This window comes from Colias croceus, chromosome 21 (genome assembly GCF_905220415.1).
Source record: "Colias croceus chromosome 21, ilColCroc2.1".
Taxonomy (NCBI): Eukaryota; Metazoa; Arthropoda; class Insecta; order Lepidoptera; family Pieridae; genus Colias; species Colias croceus.
The window spans coordinates 8,076,565-8,098,877 of NC_059557.1; the positions used below are offsets into that span (position 1 = coordinate 8,076,565).

At 34.1% G+C, this 22,313-nt stretch overlaps 2 protein-coding genes across 2 annotated transcripts in view; both read right to left on the minus strand.

Moving 5' to 3' along the window:
* Window positions 1-1,242: 1,242 nt before the first annotated feature.
* On the minus strand, window positions 1,243-2,538 carry LOC123701185. The gene is made up of 2 exons (XM_045648582.1): window positions 2,379-2,538; window positions 1,243-1,985 (listed from the first exon to the last, which is right to left on the minus strand). Exons 1-2 carry the CDS (start codon window positions 2,536-2,538, stop codon window positions 1,243-1,245), a joined length of 903 nt encoding a protein of 300 aa, XP_045504538.1.
* A 15,016-nt stretch (window positions 2,539-17,554) lies between these two features.
* LOC123701364 (leucine-rich repeat-containing protein 24-like) overlaps window positions 17,555-22,313 on the minus strand; it is a 35,315-nt gene continuing 30,556 nt past the window's right edge. The window contains exon 2 of the mRNA XM_045648800.1: window positions 17,555-19,837. Within this exon, the coding sequence (XP_045504756.1) occupies window positions 18,051-19,802 (1,752 nt within the window). The 5' untranslated portion in view covers window positions 19,803-19,837 and the 3' untranslated portion in view covers window positions 17,555-18,050. The remainder of the gene's footprint in view (window positions 19,838-22,313) is intronic.

Genomic DNA, 22,313 nt, shown 5'->3' on the forward strand with positions numbered 1-22,313 from the left:
ACGTTAGCTATATATTTGGTGTAACAATTCCTAATAAGTAATTTTACTAGCTTTCTAAGCAGATTGAATTCCTGATAGTCTCTTAGTGATTTATAGACTTTCCAACGCGTCCAAACTTTAACTTTCTTTCTTAGAGTAGAAATTAAACCTTTAGAAAACCACACTGGATAACGTTTAGATTTCGTTTTTACTAAGGGTACCTGTTCCTCAATAATTTTATACATATATTCGTAGAAAAGATCAACCGCATCATCAGGAGTGAGGCTACTAAGTTCCGATATCCAGTCTATATTCGAGAGATCTTGGTTAATTAAATCATAGTTAGCTTTAAAAAAGTTTCGTTTCGTTTTGGGAGCGCTACACATAAGGTCGAGTTGAGTATCTATTTCCAGTATGGTATCTAGGGGAGGATGGTGGGGAACTACGTTAAGCAACGGGTCATCTGCAACACAAACAGAAGTTCCTGTAATGTTACTTAGGATAAGGTCGAGTATTTTATTATTTTCATTTGAAATTGTGTTATATTGTTTTAAATTAAGGTAGGACATTGTGTATGATAATAACTTAGCCGTATCCGTGTCACATGATAATGGGCCCGACGAGGGGCATTCCGATGACCATTTGAGATAGGATAGATTAAAATCACCTATTATAAGATAATTACTGAATGTACAATTTGTATAGATGTCATGGAGTTTGTAAAAAAATCTATCGTAAATATTATTTCTAGAAACTGGTGGAATATAACAAGTACATAAAAGTAAATTTGAGTATGATGGAAAATGTAAATATAATTCTTCTAGGTCATCGGCCTCCAAGTCAAACCTCCTCAAGACATTAATTGAACTTTTAACCATTATTAAAACGCCCCCACCGCCTTTTTTATTAAATATACTAAGATTTCGATCTCGACGAAACATAGAATAATTATTAACCAGTATTTCCGAATCAAGTATACTATTGGAAAGCCATGTCTCCACCAATATCACAACATCGTAATCAGCCGCAAGTAAATTTAATTTTAATTCATTAAGTTTTGTTTTTAAGCCACCACAGTTTTGGTAAAATATAGACAATTTACTTGTTTGCATTATTAAAACAAAAATAATATAATATGTCAGAAATATTTGTAATACTTTTTTTGAATTTTGCTTTCATGCTTCCGGTTAGTAAGATGTACATTACATAATGATTTAAATAACGATACGCTTTAAGAGTGTGACTTGATCTAAACAATGATAGTCACTTTATTTTATCTAGATCACAAATATCTTTTATATGAATAGCACGAGATTCATCGGTTTTCCTAATAAGAATACAAGCATTTTTTACCCACACGTATTTATAGGACATATTTTGCGCATGTTGTCTCACAGATCTAAATAACATTTTGTTCTTGAGTGTTAAATGTTCATTTATATAGAAACGCGCACTTTGAGAGACTGTGGCGGTGGCAGATGTTGGAGTACCGAGCAGGGCCGCGACCGTGAGTGTGCGGCGCGCCCGCGCCGCCGCTATTATATTGTCACGTAGTCTTCGGGAGGAAAGTTGCAGAATAATATTTTTTGGACGATTGCTAGCAGAACCGGGAGCCACACGATGTACGGATCTTATATCAGTCTCAGTAATTTTCACGCCGATTAATTTACCAATCTCAATGGAGAGGTGAATGAGATTTTCAGTCTTTTTCTCGGGCACATTTTGGATTTCCACGTTACAGTTACGGGAAGCTTGATCCAGATCGTCGAACTTGGACTGAAGATTTTTCAGGTCAGCGCGAAGTTGGGTATTCTCCTGAGACAAGTCGGGCGGATTAAAAGATTTAGATGTACTTATTACTTGCTCCAGTTCAGTAATACGTTGCTCCGACTCCAGCAACCGCGACTCTAACCTTTCTATATCACATTTAAACGATGAGGATACCTCCCGAATTGCTGCAAGGAGGTCGTCCCGCCACTTTTGTTGCCAGCTTTCGAATTTTTCGTCTTGTGAGAAGAGTACGTGTTTTTTACCTTCATTTTTAAGATGTAACGTTGAAGATGATATATATATTGAAGTAATAAGTATTTAGTGATTTGGTAATGTGTGATGTGATGTGAATGTGATGTGAATTATTTTTCTATTCCACCGAAATAGGAGTATTTTTTAGAATCAAACTCATTGCTGAATATGAACTGCTGGCGAAGTCGGTGCGGAATTTTTCCTCTGAGTAACCTTTATTTTGTATATTTTGTTTCTTGGACAATAAAGTGTTAAATAAATAAATAACCTATAAATTATATCGACCGGCTCGCGAAAGCGCAAAAAAAACCGAAATTTACTTATTAACAATTTATTGTAAAAAAATTACATTATAAATTATTCCTAACTTAATCTACGTCCCTCCCGTTCAATGTTGGAACTAAGAGTGTTCGTCGTCCTCGGCGGGGCAGCTGCAGCGTCGCGGTGGTGATGATTGCCGCAACACTCTCTGGAATCGCAGGTGTGCGCGATGTCGCAATTGCTTAACAGGTGCAAGTCCTTCTTGGGTGGCCCCATGCATCCTCTAATAGTTAAGGCGTGTTATATGTAGGTACATAACATATACCTATACCATCATCATCTGGTCTTGTTTATTAGTAAAATGACGCAAACAAGCTACGTTCACGAAATCAAAACTCATTTAACAAAATTGCTACATATAATTAGAATAAATTAAAATTCACATCCCCATTACGGCCCTGTCCCAATCATTTTATTTCACTCAGCAATTTCAATCAGATTCGCTCAAAATGAAATGAGGATGTTCTGTTTATTTCTCGGCTTGTCAATGTCTAGCGGTCTTTAGCTGGAACTACTGCAGTGGAATAATCCGATATTTATGAAGGAATATTCTGGTAGGAGAGGAAATATTATCCTATCTATACTGTATTAGAAAGCTTTAAAGAGTTTGTTTGTTTGAACATGCCAATCTCAGGAACTACTGGTCCGATTTGAAAAAAATATTTCGATGTTAGATAGTTAATTTACCGAGGAAGGCTACAGACTATAATAATATAATATCATCAGCGTTATTAGTCCATCATTAGCGGAGCCACGCGGGTGCAACCGCCGGGCGCAGTTACTTTAGCAATATAGTTGTGTATAAATTTTAAGTGAATTAAGACAATTTTACTTGAGATTAGTGGACTGTATAGTCATCTTTATTCATACAGAAATATTTACATACTAGCTTCCGCCCGCGACTCCGTCCGCGCGGATGTCGGTCTTCGCGTGGATGGTTTATTTCTCCATTTTGAGACCTCTGACAATAACATCTTATAAATATCTATTGGACCCAATTCCCAAATACGGTTAGGCCTATAATAATACGCAACGTGTGTTCGCGGTTCTACGGAACAACGTCTATGGATAAAACTGAAAAATTAAGATTAATTTACTTTCGTATTTTTCCAGGATAAAAAGTATCCTATTTTACGCCCAGGATAAAATAAAATAAATAAAAATAGCCTTTATTACTGATAACATCATTACATTACAATACGTTATACATTACATATAATTTCTATCTCTCTTGTAATAAATAATTTTCAATATATTACAATGCCATTCATATTTATTTTAATACAATCAGTTTCATGCACATTTAGCAATTTCATTTTTAATTTCAATTATGATAAGATTACATGCACTTTTAATCATTAATAACAATATTTAATTAAATAATATAAATATAAATTAGATTCATTTTACATCGGTCATACATCGGTAACTTAATTATCAGTTTGCCTTTTGGCATAGGCCTCCCCTAGGCTTTTCCATCTATCTCTATTTGTGGCTTCTCTTTGCCATGTTGTTCCAGCTACCTTCCTAATATCATCCTCCCATCTTGTTTTCTGCCTTCCTTTCTTTCTTTTCCCATCCCGAGGATACCATTCAGTAACATCTTTTGTCCATTTTCCCTTATTGTTTCTTATCATATGGCCTACCCAGTTCCATTTAAGCTTTTTCACTGTGTAAGTGACATCCATAACTTTTGTCTTGCTTCTTATATTCTTAAGTTTAACTTTGTCTCTTAGCTTGAGGTTTAGGATGCTCCTCTCCATTTTGTTTTGGCACACTCTGAGTGCTCCACTCTGTTTGCTAGTGAGGGCCCAGGTTTGTGCTCCATAGGTTAAACTTGGTAGTATGCAAGAGTTGAACACTGTAGTCTTATCTTTAAGGGGCATATGTGGATTCTTCATAACTTCCTTTAGAGACCAGAATCTTTTCCAAGCTTTATTTATTCTGATGTTAATTTCTTTTTGCATTTGATTTTCCGGTGCAATGATCTGTCCTAAATATGTATATTCATCAACATATTCTATCTGATTTGAGTCTAACAGTATAGGTGTTTTTATGTTGTTTGTCATTAGTTTTGTTTTGTCTAGATTCATAGTCAGACCCACCTTTCTGCTCTCTCTGTCTAATTGCGTTAACATTGTTTTTAAGCCCTCTTGGTTTTCGCTAAGCAGAATCAGGTCGTCTGCGAACCTTAGGTGGTTGAGCTTTTTGCCATTTACATTTATCCCATATTCATCCCAGTTAATTTTACGAAATATCTGTTCTAGTACAGATGCGAATATTTTTGGTGAGAGGGGGTCACCTTGCCGTACTCCCTTTTTTATTTTAAAGGCCTCTCCTTTCCTTTCAGTCTGAATTTTTGCCGTTGATTCTTTGTATATGTTTTTTATTATCCTGATATATTTTCGTTGCACTCCTTGTGAGTGTAGAGCGTCCCAAATGTGTGAATGTTTCAAAGAGTCGAATGCCTTACTGTAATCTACGAATGCCAAGTAGTATGTCTTTCTGTATTCATTGCTCTTTTGGATAATTTGTTTGACGACATGAATGTGATCCATTGTTGAGAAGTCGCTTCGGAATCCAGCCTGTTCTCTCGGCTGATTTTCGTCCAATTTTGAGCTAATTCTGTTCAATATTACCTTTGCAAATATCTTATATAGATTGGAGATCAGGCTGATCGGTCTGTAGTTGTTTATATCTGCCCTGTCGCCTTTCTTATGGAGCAATATGATGGTTGACGATGTCCATTGTTGCGGTATTGTTTCTTTAGTCAGAATATCGTTGTATATATTGGTAATATCACTTATTATGTAGTCTAGGCATTTCTTCAAAATTTCGTTTGTTATTCCGTCCTCTCCGGGGGCTTTGTAGTTTTTCTGGGACAGTACTGCGGTTCTTACTTCGGATTCTAATATTGGGAGGGTAGCTTCTTCGTCTTCTTCCTGTGGGTATTGAGTATTTGTGTAGTCTGGATCATCATATAATTTACTATAAAATGTTGTTGCTATTTCCATAATTTCGGGTCGTTTTGTTGCTTTCTTATTAGATGTCTTGCTTTTGATGGATGGGATCCAACAGGTATTCTCTCTCAGTTCTTTCAGAGCTTTCTTTATGCCTCCAGATTTTTCAATGTGAAATTGGATAGTTCTGTTTCTAATTTGTTTCCTATGAGTCCTAATTTTTTCATTTATTTGTTTACTTAGCTGGGTTATTTGTGTTCTATTTTGTTTCTTATTTCTTAATAAAGTTTTCCTGGTCTCAAGTAGATGTCTGGCTTCGTCTCCTATTTTATCTCTCTTGTTTTTTAGAGTATATAATTTTCTGGATATTTCTTTCAGCGCTTTTTCTATTATATTATATTTTTCTTGAATATTTTCGCTCTTGTTGTTATTCAGTAAATTATCTTTCAATGTTGTCAACAAGTTTTCCGGGACGTTGAGAGGGATTTGACTTGGTGTAATTACTTTCTTAGTGTACTGTCTCCTCTTTTTTATCTCATTTAGGTAAATGGCTCCTCTTACCATACGATGGTTTGTGTTAAAGTTGAACTTATTAATTGTGGTTATATCCTTGAAGAATTTAGGTTTATTTGACAATATGAAATCAATCTCATTTTTCACGTTCCCATCTGGAGAAATCCAGGTCCACTTTTTATTTTTGTTTTTCTTATATAAACTATTTAATATCCAAAGGTTATGTGCCTGTGCCAGGTGTACTAGTCTTTGTCCGTTATCATTTCTTTTTCCTGTGCTGAATTGGCCTAGTATGTTATTTTCGTTTGTTAATCTTTTACCAATCTGGCCATTGAAATCTCCCATCAGTATGATTGCCTTGTGTGCATCTGCCAGAGTCCTGTCCAGGTCTTCGTAGAAATTATCCTTTATGTCTTTTGGTGCCAGCTCTGTCGGTGCATATACTTGAATTATTGACACAGTTGCATACCCAGGCAAGTTGATATTTAGTTGTGCAATTCGTTCTGATATTCCAATGAAGGACTGTATGTGTTGACTGTAGCATTTTTTAATAAGGAAACCGACACCGTGTAGGCCTGGTGTGGTTCCTATATGGTATAATATGTAGTTTTCATGTTGTTCAATCTTTTCTCCCATTCTCCTCACTTCGCTTAGGCCAATAATGTCCCACTTTATTAGATCTAAGGCATATTCCAGTTCTTGTAAAGATTCGTCTGTTCTTAGAGTCCTGGTGTTAAGCGTTGCTATGTAAATACTATTTCTCTTATCTTTTATGACATTTATTTCTTTTCCGTTGTTTTCGTGTGTATTGTCTTGTTTCTGTATGTTGTGTTTTTTGGGAGGGGGCAATCCTAGGGGGTATTGGTCTCTTGCCCCACGGTGACCAGCCGGGTTGGGGCGATTTTCCTTTTCCAAATGTTCTGTGCTTGTGATTGTTGTTCTTGTCCAGTTACCGATGTCTCGAGATTCCTATGCTTTTGGTTTTGTTGTTTCAGTCAAAGAATGTGATCTAGACCTCATGTATGCGAATGGGTCAGTTCTTTTCAGTTTTGCAGGGGCTACTATATTTTTGTTATTATCTCCTGACACTTGTTGATGTTGTTGTGTGGGTGATAATGATGTCTCCCTTTTTCTTTTTTCATTCTCTTTTGATTTTATTACAACTTTGTTGTTTTTAATGTACACATCATTTCCCTTTTCTTTTTCTCGGTGAAGTTCTTGTTGTAATTCTTTGCGTTTCTGCAAAGTTTCTTTAGAAAAATCCTCTGTAATGTATGTTGGTTGTGACATTTTCTTTTTATTTTTTAGAATCTCGATTTTTTTGTTGTATGTTGTGAGGGTAATTAATACTGGCCTTGTTTTCCCATTCGTTTGTCTTCCAATTCTGTGTAATTTGTTTATATCGTAATTATGAATTTTTATTCCCAAGTTTTCAAGTAATCCTATAGAGTTGTTATATAATTCAGTATAATTTTTTTCTGTCTCGTTAAATCCATGAATTATAATGTTGTTCCTTCTGGTTGCATTTTCTAGGGAGTTTATTTTCTTATTAAGTACTTCGATTTCCAATTTTAGGATCTTATTTTCTTGAATTAATGGTTTGATTTTATCGTCTATTGTCATCATAATTTTTTCTGTATTATCCTTTATCAGCGTAGCTTGTTTATCCATTTCTAGTTTCATCATATTGTAGAGTGTGGATATTGACATTTCTTCAGTCATCGTTATGCAGTCTATTTTTACGGTGCAATAACAAAACGTTTCGCAACTGCTTGAATTGGAATCCTAGTGATTGGAATGCAACTTTTTATGTTGGCTGCCCTTCAGATATGTCACTCGTGAAAGTGGATGACAGGCCGTATGGTTTATTGCTATGGTAACACTGCGTTCTTCCGTTAAGTTGGTACTGTGTAAAGTTATCTATGACTTGCTGGTATTTGTCACTTGTTCGTTAAGGTTATGTTTACTGCGTGTTTCGTTTAACTTGTAATAATCACAAAATAATCCTTGTAATAGTCACACAATGTATAGATTATCTTGCCTGCAGTGTGTTCTTGATTAGTATACTCCACTTTTTGGTTGTTTTTCCTCTTTTGCACTGAGTTTGTAATTATTTCTTTTGGGAAGCACTGAACAACGTCCTCACTGTACGACAGCCGGAACCGGACTTATGTGACTGTATGTGAAGGCATCACGTGAAAACTAGCGGTTCGATTTCGATGAAACTTGGTATAATTATACCTTATTATCCTGGGCGTAAAATAGGATACTTTTTATCCTGGAAAAATACGTAGAAAAAAAATAATCTTAATTTTTCAGTTTTATCCATAGACGTTGTTCCGTAGAACCGCGAACACACGTTGCGTATTATTATAGGCCTAGCCGTATTTGGGAATTGGGTCCAATAGATATTTATAAGATGTTATTGACAGAGGTACTCAAAATGGAGAAATAACCATCCACGCGAAGACCGACATCCGCGCGGACGGAGTCGCGGGCGGAAGCTAGTTATAAATATATACACTTAATTTTTTTTTCAATTACCTACATAAAACATGGACATGTTGCAGACAATCTAATTACAATGAATATAATGTCTATAGTATTCTATTCTTATATTATTCAATCTAATTTCATTTCAAGGCGAATTAATAAACGAAACTTTAGCCGTCTCTGAATTAATTCTTAATGTCCCTAAGGTCTGTTAAGTCAACTGATACAAAAATTATTACTTAGAATTAATTTCAATATAAACAAAGGTACGCATAATAAACAAATAAAAATAAAAAAGAGTTTGCTTGCCGAGCACACGTGTCAGAAGTGTAACTTCTTTGGCAAGATTCAAAAATCGTCGCCTTACTCGATGACGTGACGGTATTGTCATGACGCGACCTTTTAATTTACGCTTAACGCGCCTAAAGAAGTTACACTTTAAAAATATATTAACATTCCGTTCCAGGGTCTTGGGACATCGTTCGTTTACAAAGTAAACTCGAAAGCTACAGAAACTTTCCGGAGTGCAAAAATGTATTAGTTAAAATTTAATTATTTGAGCGCATTTTAAAGCAATTATGTTTAGCCATTTTAACGTTCAGCAAAGAAAAACAGGAAAAAGAGTAAATAATTATGTCTTCAAAGTCATTAAAAGTACGTGCTATTTAAATTGAGTATCATTTTGCAGACCAATCAAATCTATCTCAGGAAACTAGAACGTTGAAATGATGAATCTAATATAGGAATTGCAAAATACTATGTAGAGTATATTACAGTAATATTATACATATACTTACTAATATTATAAAGCTGAAGAGTTTGTTTGTTTGTTTGATCGCGCTAATCTAGGGAACACTGGTCCGGTTTGAAAAATTCTTTCGGCGTTAGATAGCCCATTTATCGAAGAAAGCTATCTCTAGCTAATATCATCTCACTAAGACCAACAAGAGCGGAGCACTGCGGCTAAAACCGCGGAGCACAGCTAGTAATAGATAAAATTAAACGTTGTATTGAGCGAATCCACGTAGACTTTATTGAATGTAGTTGCAGGAAATAACCGTTCTGAAATTTTACTTTGATCTTTGAGGTTAATGAATTTCCGTGACATAAAAGATCACGGTTATGAAATTTATTAAAAAGGAAGTTATGGATACAATTAAGTTGTTAAATGAATATTTTTAGGAAATGTATAAATAGATTGGTAATTTTTGTTAATCTTACATCTTTTCTTCAACCTCTACGTGTATTTTAGCTTACTGTGAGAAATATGAGAAATATTATATACAGGGTTACTTGTAAAACACCAGCAACCTCGCAGGACGAGATAGCTAATAACATAAGTAACAACATTTGTTCTACGACTTTTGGCATAACGCAATAAATTATTTTTAAATGATTTTTTAAGCTTTTATTGTACTCTCCTAACATTTGTAAGTCTATTCATTATCGAAAGGACGACGCGACGCCCCCTTCCCCCTCTCGTTCACTTCTTGTTTACGTAAATTTTAGATGCGCGTAGAGTTTATAATATTCAAACGGAAAATTAAATGAATATTTATTTTTGTATGAAAATAAAATCTAACAAATTAAGTCGTAGAACAAAATATGTTGTTACTTATGATGTTAGCTATCTTGTCCTGCGAGGTTGCTGGTGTTTTACAAGTAACCCTGTATAAATTGTCCATACATACATACCTACATTTTGTTACATACAATCCCCTTTTGACTATGTAGGTATCCTTGTGAAATATTTTTAAAAGCATTAACTTTAATTTCTATCTGTGTAGTATGTCATAATTATATACACTACAGTGTATCGTGTGAATTTAACCATACTATCTGTACACTGAAAGGGTCTAAAGAAAACAAAATATATGCAAAGCCCAAATGTGGCAATACTGGTGTGTATTTACGGCTAACCTATACCCAGATAATGAAATTTGGGGAGTACTTTATTAGATTAAAAAGGTATTGTTATAATGCAAGGAATATGGATTAAACTATTTTTTACAAAACTCAGGAACGCAATTTTATTTTGTGTTATAAATATAGTCATACTAGCTTTCCGCCGACGGCTTCGCCCGCGTTTTCAAGGAAAAACCCGCATAGTTCCCGTTGCCGTGGGATTTCCGGGATGTAACCTATCGTATGTGTAAATCCAAGTTACCCTCTATATGTGTGCTTAATTTCATTGTAATCGGTTCAATAGTACTTGCGTGAAAGAGTAACAAACATACATACACATACACACACATACAGCCTCACAAACTATCGCATTTATAATATTAGTAGGATTAAATTATGAAAGTAACGAAATTCATACGTATCTATCTCTGTAATATAGGTATAAAAAAGTAAATATTTTGCCTTTTTTGTTACAAATTTTCTTTATACATAGTTGGAAAGAAATCGCAATGTCGATTATAATAGGTACCTATAATTTGATAATTTTGATATTGGCAGGAATAATTGTAATAGTTAGTATAGTCTAGCTTGTAGGTGCTTGTAGTGAAAATGATTAACGATACTGTCATAGTTTAGTAAAGTAATTAATAACCTTAAATCTATACAATAAATCACCTCTTAGATACTCTTAGGTAAACTGTTAACGAATATACCGAGACTTTCCAAATTGTTCTTTATTAGCTGTGCCCTTTGGTTTTACCCGCAGTGATCGACTCCTGTTGGTCTTAGCGTGATGATACATATCCTATAGCCTTTCTCGATAAATGGGCTATCTAACACCGAAAGAATTTTTCAAATCGGACCAGTAGTTCCTGAGATTAGCGCGTTCAAACAAACAAACTCTTCAGCTTTATAATATTACTATAGTTAAGACGCGTCAAATGTGAATTTTCAATGTCTATTTGAAATATTAAATGTAACAGATTACTAAAAAACAAACATTTCTAAACAAAAAAACAAATTTTTCATCATGCTACTTAGGAACTGGTACCTTCCTTCCCTTATCTTCCTTCTGTAAGGCCGTAATAACAAAATTAATGAAAACCTAGTGAACCGTTACCTAGAAAACTCACAAGGTGAATTCACTGGCTTCAAGCCCCTCGATTTCCGCATAATATTTCCTTAAGGCAGCAATTTTGCATAATTTCTACACCCTCAAAAGTTTTGAACGTCAGCAAAGAATTTTCAGTAATCCCTAAACACATTATGCTAAACGATCTTACGGCGACCTCAGGGAAACATTGTCACTTTTATAAGTGTCCTTCTGTACTTTAAATAAGCTTTGCGAGTTGGCAGGTCTATTCTAAATCAGTTTATATCGGTTTCGGGAGCTTTTTGGATCAGTTGTAAGGTTGTTATTATCGAGAGAATCCCCGATGGATAGAAAATTATATTTTCATCTTTTGGGGTGTATAATTTGGCTGATTATCTCACACATTCCTGGGACACGAACAGTGTTGAAGTAGTTTCTAGATGAAAACTAGCGGTAGCGGCTGTTACATTATTGTTTCAATATTTATTTATTTACTTATTAATACTTTATTGCTCTTAGAATTATTACAATAATACTTAACCTAAGAATACATTTAAATACTTGGCGGTCTTGTCGCTATGCAGCAATTTCTTTCAGACAACCGGACGTATGGAGAGAAATTAGAGGAAAGGTGAATATCATGTGTTCACTTCTGGTCAACAGATTCCCAGAAAGATTTCAAGTTCAACCAAATCATCCGTGGCAATGTACTACTTAATATGTTCTATAAGTTCAAATAGGGACTGGATATCCCTAGATATTAATGGCTTGTGAATATTTAATGTTAATGGCAAATTAGGAAATTCTAGGATCATAATAGTGCACGATAATTAATAAATAAATATTTCGGGACAATTTTCACACATGGTACAATCTGATCCCATATTAAGCTTTTCGCTTGTGTTATGGAAACCAGATGGCTGATAAATATACATATTATATAATTTTAAATAAATACTTATACAGATAATTAACACCCAGACACAGAACAAAAATCTATGTTCATCACACAAATATTTGCCCCGGGTGGGAATCGAACCCTCGCCCTCTGGCTTGGAAGGCAGGGCTACTAACAACCAAGCCAACCGGTCAGTAAACAATTAATCATAACGTCTAATGTAGGCATTAATAGTGAATATTGTTCAGTTTTAGTTAGTGTAAAGAATCACATTCCTATTCTTCCTACTCTGTCCTCATTTAAAACCTCTCAACTATAAACTTTAGCCAATTTAATCTGTTAACTTAGAAAATAATAAACGACAATACGTTCTGGACAAAGGAAATAAGTTTCAATGACGTCAGACTACTGGTGGAAGGCGACGTGAAAAGGAATTCATATTATCGACATTATATGCTATTTAATATTAAACACTATTTTAGTTAATATAATTAATTAATTATCAGTTAGAGTTTTTTATACTTAGAGATTTATTAGTTTGAATGTTTGTAGAAACAACTCAAAATCAGCTAGATCTATAATTTCTAAAATATTTTTTGATCGACTTCCTTTCTTATGAACTAACTGAATATACATTGTATAAATTAGAAATGTAAGTGTGCTTGTTTTTTTATCTCTCTTTCCCGTGGCAAACGATTTTATAATATTATTCTTGGGTCTAGTGACAATATTATAGACTTTTTTTAGCGTCGTGACAATTTTCTTTGTGGAAAGTTAGAGCTAGAAGCGAGGTACGAACTAGTCTATATATATAAAACTCAAAGGTGACTGATATAGTGATCTATCAACGCACAGCCCAAACCACTGGACGTATCGGGCTGAAATTTGGCATGCAGGTAGATGTTAGGACGTAGGCATCCGCTAAGAAAGGACTTCCCGAAATTCTTGCGGGAACGGGGAAAAACGGGGATGCACGTACAAAGTCGTGGGCGGAAGCTAGTTTCATATAAATATAAACATTTAAACGTAAACCCGGCATCGTTCGATTCTCTTTTGCTTCTATAAAAAATAAAGGAGCATAAAACTTACATCTAGTTTTAATGATGGTGTTTTAAATAGCCGTAAAATGTTATATTTATATACTGTAGGAAGCCATTTCCGTGTCAAGGGTCTATGGCACGCTCGTCACAGACATCTCATGAATATTATATGGAAATACTGCATGTAGACTAAGAGTCAACGTCAATTTTCTATAGTTAAAGAAATATTAATTGTCTGTGTAGTATATGCGATACATAATACTTTTGAAAAAAATAACATCAAAGTACGGCTTATAGATTTATTGTACTATTGCAAACATTATCTCAATATTCACCGTTTTAAGGGTGAAATTACAAATTTTAAATAGCAAGATAAATGACTTTGCTGTACGACTTTATTTTCAATTCGTAAAAACTCCACTATGCGTGAATATATATATATATATATAATATATATACATATATATATATATATTATTATTATATATATATATCGTTCTCTATATATAATGTCCTGTAAAGTAATTTTTAAATGTTTCATATAGTTGTTTATGTTTTATATATTATAGTTCAAATTGAAAAAAAATGTGTAAAGGTAGATTATCTCCTTATGAAACTTAGTGGCTTAGCCAGCAGCTCTTAGCCTAATAAGTTGTGGCGACAAAGTGGCCGTAAGCTGAACGCGATAGTGTCACTTAAGTTTTGTTCCAGAAACTTGTTAAAAACTCTATATTATTTATTAGTTTCCTACTTTTTCTTGGATAGGTGTCCGAGTGAAGTTGAAACAGTTACGAAAATTAAATAAAGTACTTTATTATATTTCCAGATCATTTGATATTGAACATTTTTAATGTGACATTTCATAGGATTTTTTTACATTTTATACCAACCATTTTCAATAACTTAAATAAAACTAGCAGCCGTGATCGAAACTCTACCATAAATACTTTAAATAATTATGAACACTTTGAAAATGTAAATAATTATTCCGAGATTCCCTTTAGCAAATCGAAACCTATATATAATATTATTATAGCACACATAAATTTAATGGCAAAATTTCAAGAATAAGATTTTTCTGAAACAATAAGTGGTGAATTACGGTGTGTTATAATTTAATGATCGTAAAGTTTGTATGTAAAAACACAAAAAACAGATTCAGAAAAACAAATTAGGAACTATAATAATAAATGTACGGTATTTTCAAGGATACTATTTTCCCTGAATTTCCTAGCGTGCTCTATTTTTTTTTTGCTTTTAGTATTACCATAGATTACTAAATAAGTATTATAATATTACTACTAACACACACACTTTATCTTTACTCTCATCATCTGAAACTGCATTACAGCGAAATTAGCTTAAATTTTAATTTATTTCACATCTACCCTCATCAAATATTTGCTGACCCGTTGTTTGATGTCGACCGAGTGGACTCGTTCAAATACACTGTGGATACCGTCCAATAATTAAAAAGATAATAAATAGCTTCATGAATACGTGAATTGTTTATCCATTGATGATATATTTGTTACAAATGTGTTAATAAGTGGAAAATGAGTTTAAACTGATGTTTATAACTTTATCTAATAAAATATTTTTTTAAAGAATGGGAAAATTTCGATTACGATTCGGGATTCGAAACCGCGTCTTTTTGCCATACCGTGGCAACGCCTAGCCAGTCAGTCACCTTAACAATCGAATTGCCTACTCTTTCGGTTTTATGTGCATAAGGGACATACATTTGAATCCTATAGAACTATTAAATGAATATAATATACTAGCTGTGCTCCACGGCTTTACCCGCAGTGCTCTGCTCATGTTGGTCTTAGCGTGATGGTTAGCCTAGAAAGTCTTCAGCTTTATAATATTAGTATAGATATTATATCTCGTGTCGCGGACACCTCATAAACGGCTTGTCCGATTATGAGGTGTTAACAACGTTTTCCGGGACAGCATATCTATAGTTTAAAGTGCAATTTATGTCTAAAAGTTTGCTGATGCCTGTTATCGTTACTAAAGAGTAATAAGACATTCATTTTCACAAACTTTCGTATTTAAAGTATTATTTCATCGTGTAATTAATTAGCCTTATAGAAGCAACTTTCTGATATTCATTGTTATCTTTAAAAATGCTTCCTTAGTCTTCTCTATTTTAAGAATAACGAGCTTTTTATAAAATGGTTATTAATTATTGAAAACTAAAGGTGTTAGATATAAACTGCTAGGAATACTTTTACGGTTTTAATATTTATGTTCATCTAAACTTTCGTTCGTTTTAAATTTGACTGTATTATTTAAAAATCTACATCTTCATCATAAACTGACTTGTTCCAGAAAATATCTATAATCAAAAATAGTAATCCCTGTTCAAATTTAATTCGAAATAAAAGCTGAATTTCACCCGCGATTTCTAGCTAACGATTTGCTCAATTTTCGGCGAGGATTTAAAGCTAGTGGCACATTGGGTATTTTAAATTTTAATTGTGTAAGAAGCATGACCCAAATTTTAGATTGTCTGTTCATTGTAAACTTTTAATGAGTATTTTGATGGCCCTACAGACGGGAATTTAAGTGTTAAGTGCGGAATTATGTAGATTCCATCTGCGGTTTTTAATTAAACGCGAGTTATTTCGATTCTTCATTTATTCATACTTTGACTTACCTTTTTGGAATGAGAAAATATTTTCTAATATTTTCTTGGCCTTGACTTGGTTAAGTAGTTCTGTATACGTGTTTTACCTCGAATGTTTTAACTTTTAAATAAATAATATTAAAATAAAAGTGATTTACATTTGAAGAATATTCTAGAACCTTTACTAGGACGTTCTCGACAAACAAGGCAAATAACTAGACCACTTTATAGCAACCCATGTCATAATTTGACAATTGAGAATGCTCCGCATACACAAATGATGTAAGAACAATTCACATTGACCTTTTACGTTCTAAAAATAATCTTTATCTTGGAATACTACTGTTAATGTTAGATCAATTTTTAATAAATGGAATTCTTCCTGGTTCTCCAGAAAATTATTTTTATAGGTAGATACTATTCAAAGTAAAAATTAATAAAATTTTCTTCCTACACACGTAATAATTCTCTACGTCTACAGAGTATAAATTAAAGTCGCTTACCGCTATCTGTCGTCCCTATGTATGCTTTAATCTTTTTTGTTTTTCTGTTCTTATTTCTTTTAGTTAGTTATCAGTAGTGTTATCCGCGAGGGGGGCTAGTGATCTGTACTACAGGTCTTTCACAGACCTATTTCAGACACTAGTCCTTCACAACGAACATGCTACATTTAAATACAGTTAGTTTGTAATAGTTTTTAAGCTGTTGTGAAGGCAATAAATGAACTTTTTATTTATTATTATTATAATCTTTAAAACTACACAAAGAATTTTGATCAGGTTTTTTTAATATGCTATTTATTAAAAAGCCTGATTCTATCTGAAGCCTAAAGGCTTTATAATATAATTTGTTAAGTTTTAGACACAGCAAGTGAAGCTGCGGGCGGAAAGCTATCGATTATAAAATTCAACAACATAGACTTTTAACCAGTTATTAGGTTACATAAAGGTAAATGTTGTATTTTGATCTTCGATTTCTTCTGTAGCTTCAATAATATTCAGTTCACAAGTTTACACAATACAATTAAAAATAATTTTTCATCTAGATTCGAGACAATAAGTATAAACCAAACTTACGTCCTCCATTGTTCACAATGTTCTGCAGCAATCCGTAGGCAGATTGTATTATATTTCTGTCAAAACAAAAGAAAGGACACGAGCAAATAAAAACAAGAGTCAATGTGTTCAATCTACATAAACTGATAAAATCGGTCCTTACGTCACAATGCAGGGGAATCTCCCAATAATATAAGGAACTAAGATGAAATCTTGAAAATTATGTTTACCAAACTAGGCCAAAGGCATTATTGCGCTCGCTACAAATTGTTTTGGCAGTTAAATTGAGCGTAAGAATTAATTTTATGGCGGAACAAAATTTACTGACAAAAAATGTCGACTTTGTTTGGCTGGCCCAAATTAATTTTGCCGATTTCCTTTCAAATTGCCAAGATTTGTTTCGAAGGTCTTTTGGTCTAACTCGGATGGTATGTAATAATTATTTGAGGCTCAATATTGTCATTTGTTTCAAATAATGTCTAATAAAGAAAGGAATTCCGTAAAGTGTAGTTTGCTAGAATGAGAGTATTTGCTACGTTGCCTTAATGTTCCTTTAATTTAATTTAATTGTTAGGCTTCTCTACTGAAAATTATTATAATTATTTCTGAGTCTAATCGAGGTAGAAATAAAACTACAAAATGCATTATAATGTGATCGGTTTATTTTACATTATATGCTTTCAAATAAAATTAAAAGCTATTTGCCTAAGTGAAGTATAGCTTTATACATAAGTTACAAAGAGAGACGAAAATAAGACAAAGGGTTCAGTCTTATATTTGGGAAAAGTGTATAACACGAATAAACAATATTTACAAAAGTTGGGAAGACAACATGCGAAGACGAAAGGAACAACTAGTAAACAAATGGATCGAGACTAAATGCTTTCTCAAGTCAACATCCCAACGTACGAATAACAAGTTTGCTTACAGATTCAATTATCATACAATATCGATAACAACCTTATTATTTAAATCTCACAGGATGTCTCACATCGCGCACACATTATTTACAATTTTAATTATCCGTCAAAATTATCTTAATACAATAAAATTGGGAATTAGTCTAATTGACTCGTAAAATGTACCAGGGTACCAGGTCACCTCAGGCTAGAGGGATCTAGTACCAAGGGCCTAGGCTAAAGGGAAACAAACTCGGGTGGCGGTGGCGGTAAGGTCAGCACGGGGGTTTCTGATTGTTCATTTTCTCCACTCGCTCCAGGTAGTGACCAGGTTGAGCTTCCCGTTGCTGTCACTCGAGGACCCATGTTGTCATATGCTGGTGCACCACAACAAGTTCGTGTTCGTCTTGGCAGAGTTGCTCCACCTCCTATTAAATCAGGATACTTCCCATGCTCTCCTCTTCCAGCTACTTGCACTGATATAAATATATTTCCATAAGGAACTGGTACTGCGAACTCCGCTGGCGGAGGAGGGAAAGCTCCCGGAGTGCCTTCTATAGTAATATGTACAGGATCAAACGCACAACTTCTAGGGGGTTCGTCAGATAAGCGTTCTGTTAATTCAAAATCACACGGTGAGGCCATGTCCGCAATCGAACGATCACAACTAACAACTACAGACGCATCTATTAAACGTTTCTCTTGGTCCATGAAGCTTCGACTTGGTGGTACAGTTCGTTTTCGTAAATGCCAGCACGCAACTGCTGCTATAAAACCTAGGGCAGCTAATGCGCCTAAAGCGCCAAACACTACGCCCAGTAATTGTGGAATTCCAGGTGCTGTTCGCGCAGTCGCCGTTTGCAGCCTTGGTAATACCAAACTTATTACAGCACGAGCTTCTCCTGCTACACTTTTAGCTAAACACGTCCACTCACCAGCGGCACTAGAAGTGACGTTGTAAAGAGTAATATTTACCCATCTAACACTTCCGGGTACTCTCTCTTCAATATTATCGTCTTCTACAATCGTATCAATTTCTTCCATGTCACAATCAACACTGCTATTATGTAAATCTACTCCGTCAAACAACCATGTTACTTTCGGCTTTGGTATACCGTGTACCCAACAACCAAATGTTGCCGCTACACCCACCTCTGCCCTTACAACTAAAGTACTCGATTTAACTTCAGGCGGGCAAGTCATTACTTCACTAGGCACGTTGCGCCATTTGTTCCCTGACTGCGTGGAAGGTTCCACGCAAACTAATTCTTCTGTACCTAATTTACTTTCTAAAAACCAATCTTTAAATTCGCGTAATCTACAATCACATCTCCATGGGTTTCCCGATAAGGACATGGTTTTCAAAGCGGGCAATGAAAATGTAATTAGACGCAGGAATGTTAATTGATTCCTACGTAAATCTATAGTTTCTAAAGACTTCAAATTCCGTAATGCATTTGTGTGTATTGTTCTCAATCGGCACCCGTCCAATAATAGCATTCGTAAATGCGGCAACGTCGGAAATTGATCGGCTACCAACGCAGTCAAAGGGTTATTGCTCAGCACTACCAACCGTAACCTTTCGTTCCCTCTAAATATATCTCTGGGTAGCAACGCGAGATCGTTGTCAGCGAGATCGACTTCGACTAGAATTCGCAGTTCCAAGAACGCGTCAGCGTGAATAGAGCGAAGTTTGGTCGCTCGCAAATTGATTCGTTGTAAGTTTAGTAGGCCGATGTTCGAGAAAACTTCTTGTGGTAAGTTTCTGAGGGGGTTGTCGTGTAGATCGAGGACTTGGATGTCGGACGAGAGTGTGGGCGGTCGGCGAAGGTCACCAGAGGCACACGTGGCGGTTTTCTTGCCGGAGGACCACTTGCAGCGACAGGTTGAGACGTGGGCGCAGTCGAGCCAGTCGCTAGCAGTCCTCGCTGTGCACGTGGTGAAGATAACTATCCAACACCACCTGGCCCACGACACGCGCATACTCATCTCATTTCGACTTTGTGTTTACATCGGTGGGATGCCTGTAACAATGAAATGTAGTTTAATCATTGGGAACATACAATACTGTACAGGCATAGGGGTACATTCAAAAACATTAATAACATTATACAATTATCATTTATTTTAACAAAAGTTACTATTAATAAAAATACTATAATCAAATGATTGAATGATAATTAAATCCGGTACTATGTTCATATAAATTTAATATAAATAATCTTACGAAGAACTATCGAATAATACCTTTCTCTAGAAAAATATCTTGTAAATATAAGCTTAATAAATTATCTAAAAAAGCTTATACATATAACTAACGTTATTAGTCAGAATTCAGAAACTTTCTAAAAGGTTTCATAAATCTGTAGTTTTAATTTTTTGAACTGAATAAGATAATAATAATAGTATTAGAAGGAAAACTTCGGATGTTTTGATTATATTTATTCTAAGTCTCCACCTATTTATATATAAACAACATTATAATATTTTTATTTCACCTTCCACTAGTATATTATTGAAAAAACATTGTTTTTATTTTCGTTTACTACAATGAACAGGCGAAAATCGTTAAGTCGAAATAGTAAAAAGCATCAGAGCAGAGTAATCAAAACACAATTCAAAAAATCCTCTTCATACACAATTTTTGTACCATTGTGGCCAAAATACAGAAAACGAACATTAATATCATCTTTAATTATCACATACTAGATACTAGGTAACAAATGCACTCCGAGCCTCTTGTTTTGATAAATGCGTCCCTCCCCGGAGGTTTTCTGTCAAGATTAGAGGGATTAATGGTTTTGCGAGGTTATCTGTCTTGTCCGGCCGTTCTAGTTATGGTCACGATAGGGTATTGAGTTAACTAATTGAACTAACTGGATATCAATGGTCAGTTTTACTGGGCTGATAGTAATGACCAGTCCTTTGAATTTATGCGACTATATTAAATACATTAGTTAACATTTATTTGGAAAAAGAAAACATCATGAGCAATCTGTTTTCTTTTACATTTCAAACCACATTATGCCAGTTGATTAGATGAAGGTTAAAAACTTAATTTAATAAAATACTTTGTATTGTTATTTCTTTATGGATGATGGAAAATTTTAGAAATTTATCAGGATTTCCTAAGGCTGTATTTTCTTAGTTACATGTTCAATTGAAACGTGGATAAAACAATAACATATTTTGTGTACATAATTCCAATAAAATGATCATCAAACGTCTCTAAAGCTAAATATTTTCATTTCAACGTTCTCTAGATAAACTACGATGACTTTATTAAAATGATAATTAAAACACTTATTTTAATTGTACAAACTGAATTATAGTTAAATAAGTTCAAAACCCGAAATAGGTCATACAAGTATATGTATAAATCGCGCAGCATTTTCGCTCGACTTCTGCCCAACTTCAGAATGCAAATTTTACACTTTCTTGAATAACACTCCCGGTATAATATTCTCACTTGTTCTGAATAAGTCCTACCCCGAACCATGTCTTAAAGCAGTATTATTGCCAGTGTGCAAAAGTGACAGCGCTATATAGTTTGTCTAGCGCCATCTCTTTCCCACACTGGAAGAAGTACTGCTTAGACATTATGGTAACCCCCTTCCCAGGTTAATGTTGTAAGTTTGCACTCAGCAAATATTTCGTTTAAAATGAAAATGGAACAAGTGCAATGCCTTTTAAACTATGTTTTATTTAATTACTTTTGATGGTAATATTTTAAAAGTTAGTCTGCTTCCGAGCGAATACAGTAGTATTCAGACATTGACTTTATGAGTTCCTCCTGTTGTTCGAGTATTATTGTGTTTCAGAAGAGAAATTATTATCAAAGGTTTATCTCAAGTTACCCTTTTGAAATGTATTTGTACTAGTATAGCATTATTAATATAATATAAGTAGATATATTATCTATCACCTATTATTATATAATTGAGGATTTGCTGACGTTTTTTACTGATTTTTTAAATCAAAAGTGTTTTAGACAGGCAATGAGTTTTGACTAAGTTTTGACTGTATACAATTATGAACTGTACAAATAAATCACCAAGAGTGGAATTAGTATTTACTTTATATTTCACTCTTATTTACTACCATCAAAGGAAGTATATTTCATAAGTATATGATTTTGTTAAAGAACAATAATAATCCCCAAGTTGCTATAGACAAGTCTTTATTTTCTTCATCAAAGCTTTTGGGATTATGTCGTCGTATGAACATCAATTTTATTTATATACCTTGTTCCCTGGTGGAAAATATTCCATATAAAGTATATAGAAAAGGAAATTTTGATAAAATATTAACTGAGTACCTATATATCTTTTTCTGTAAAGATTTGTTTTTAATAAATTTAGCTTTGAACCTTTTTTAAGAATATGTAACAACATATACACATGTTACACACCTTTTGTAAGAATATGTAACAACATATTCTTACAAAAGGTGTGTAACATGTGTAACAACACGTGATAGTCTTTACGAAATAAAATTAAT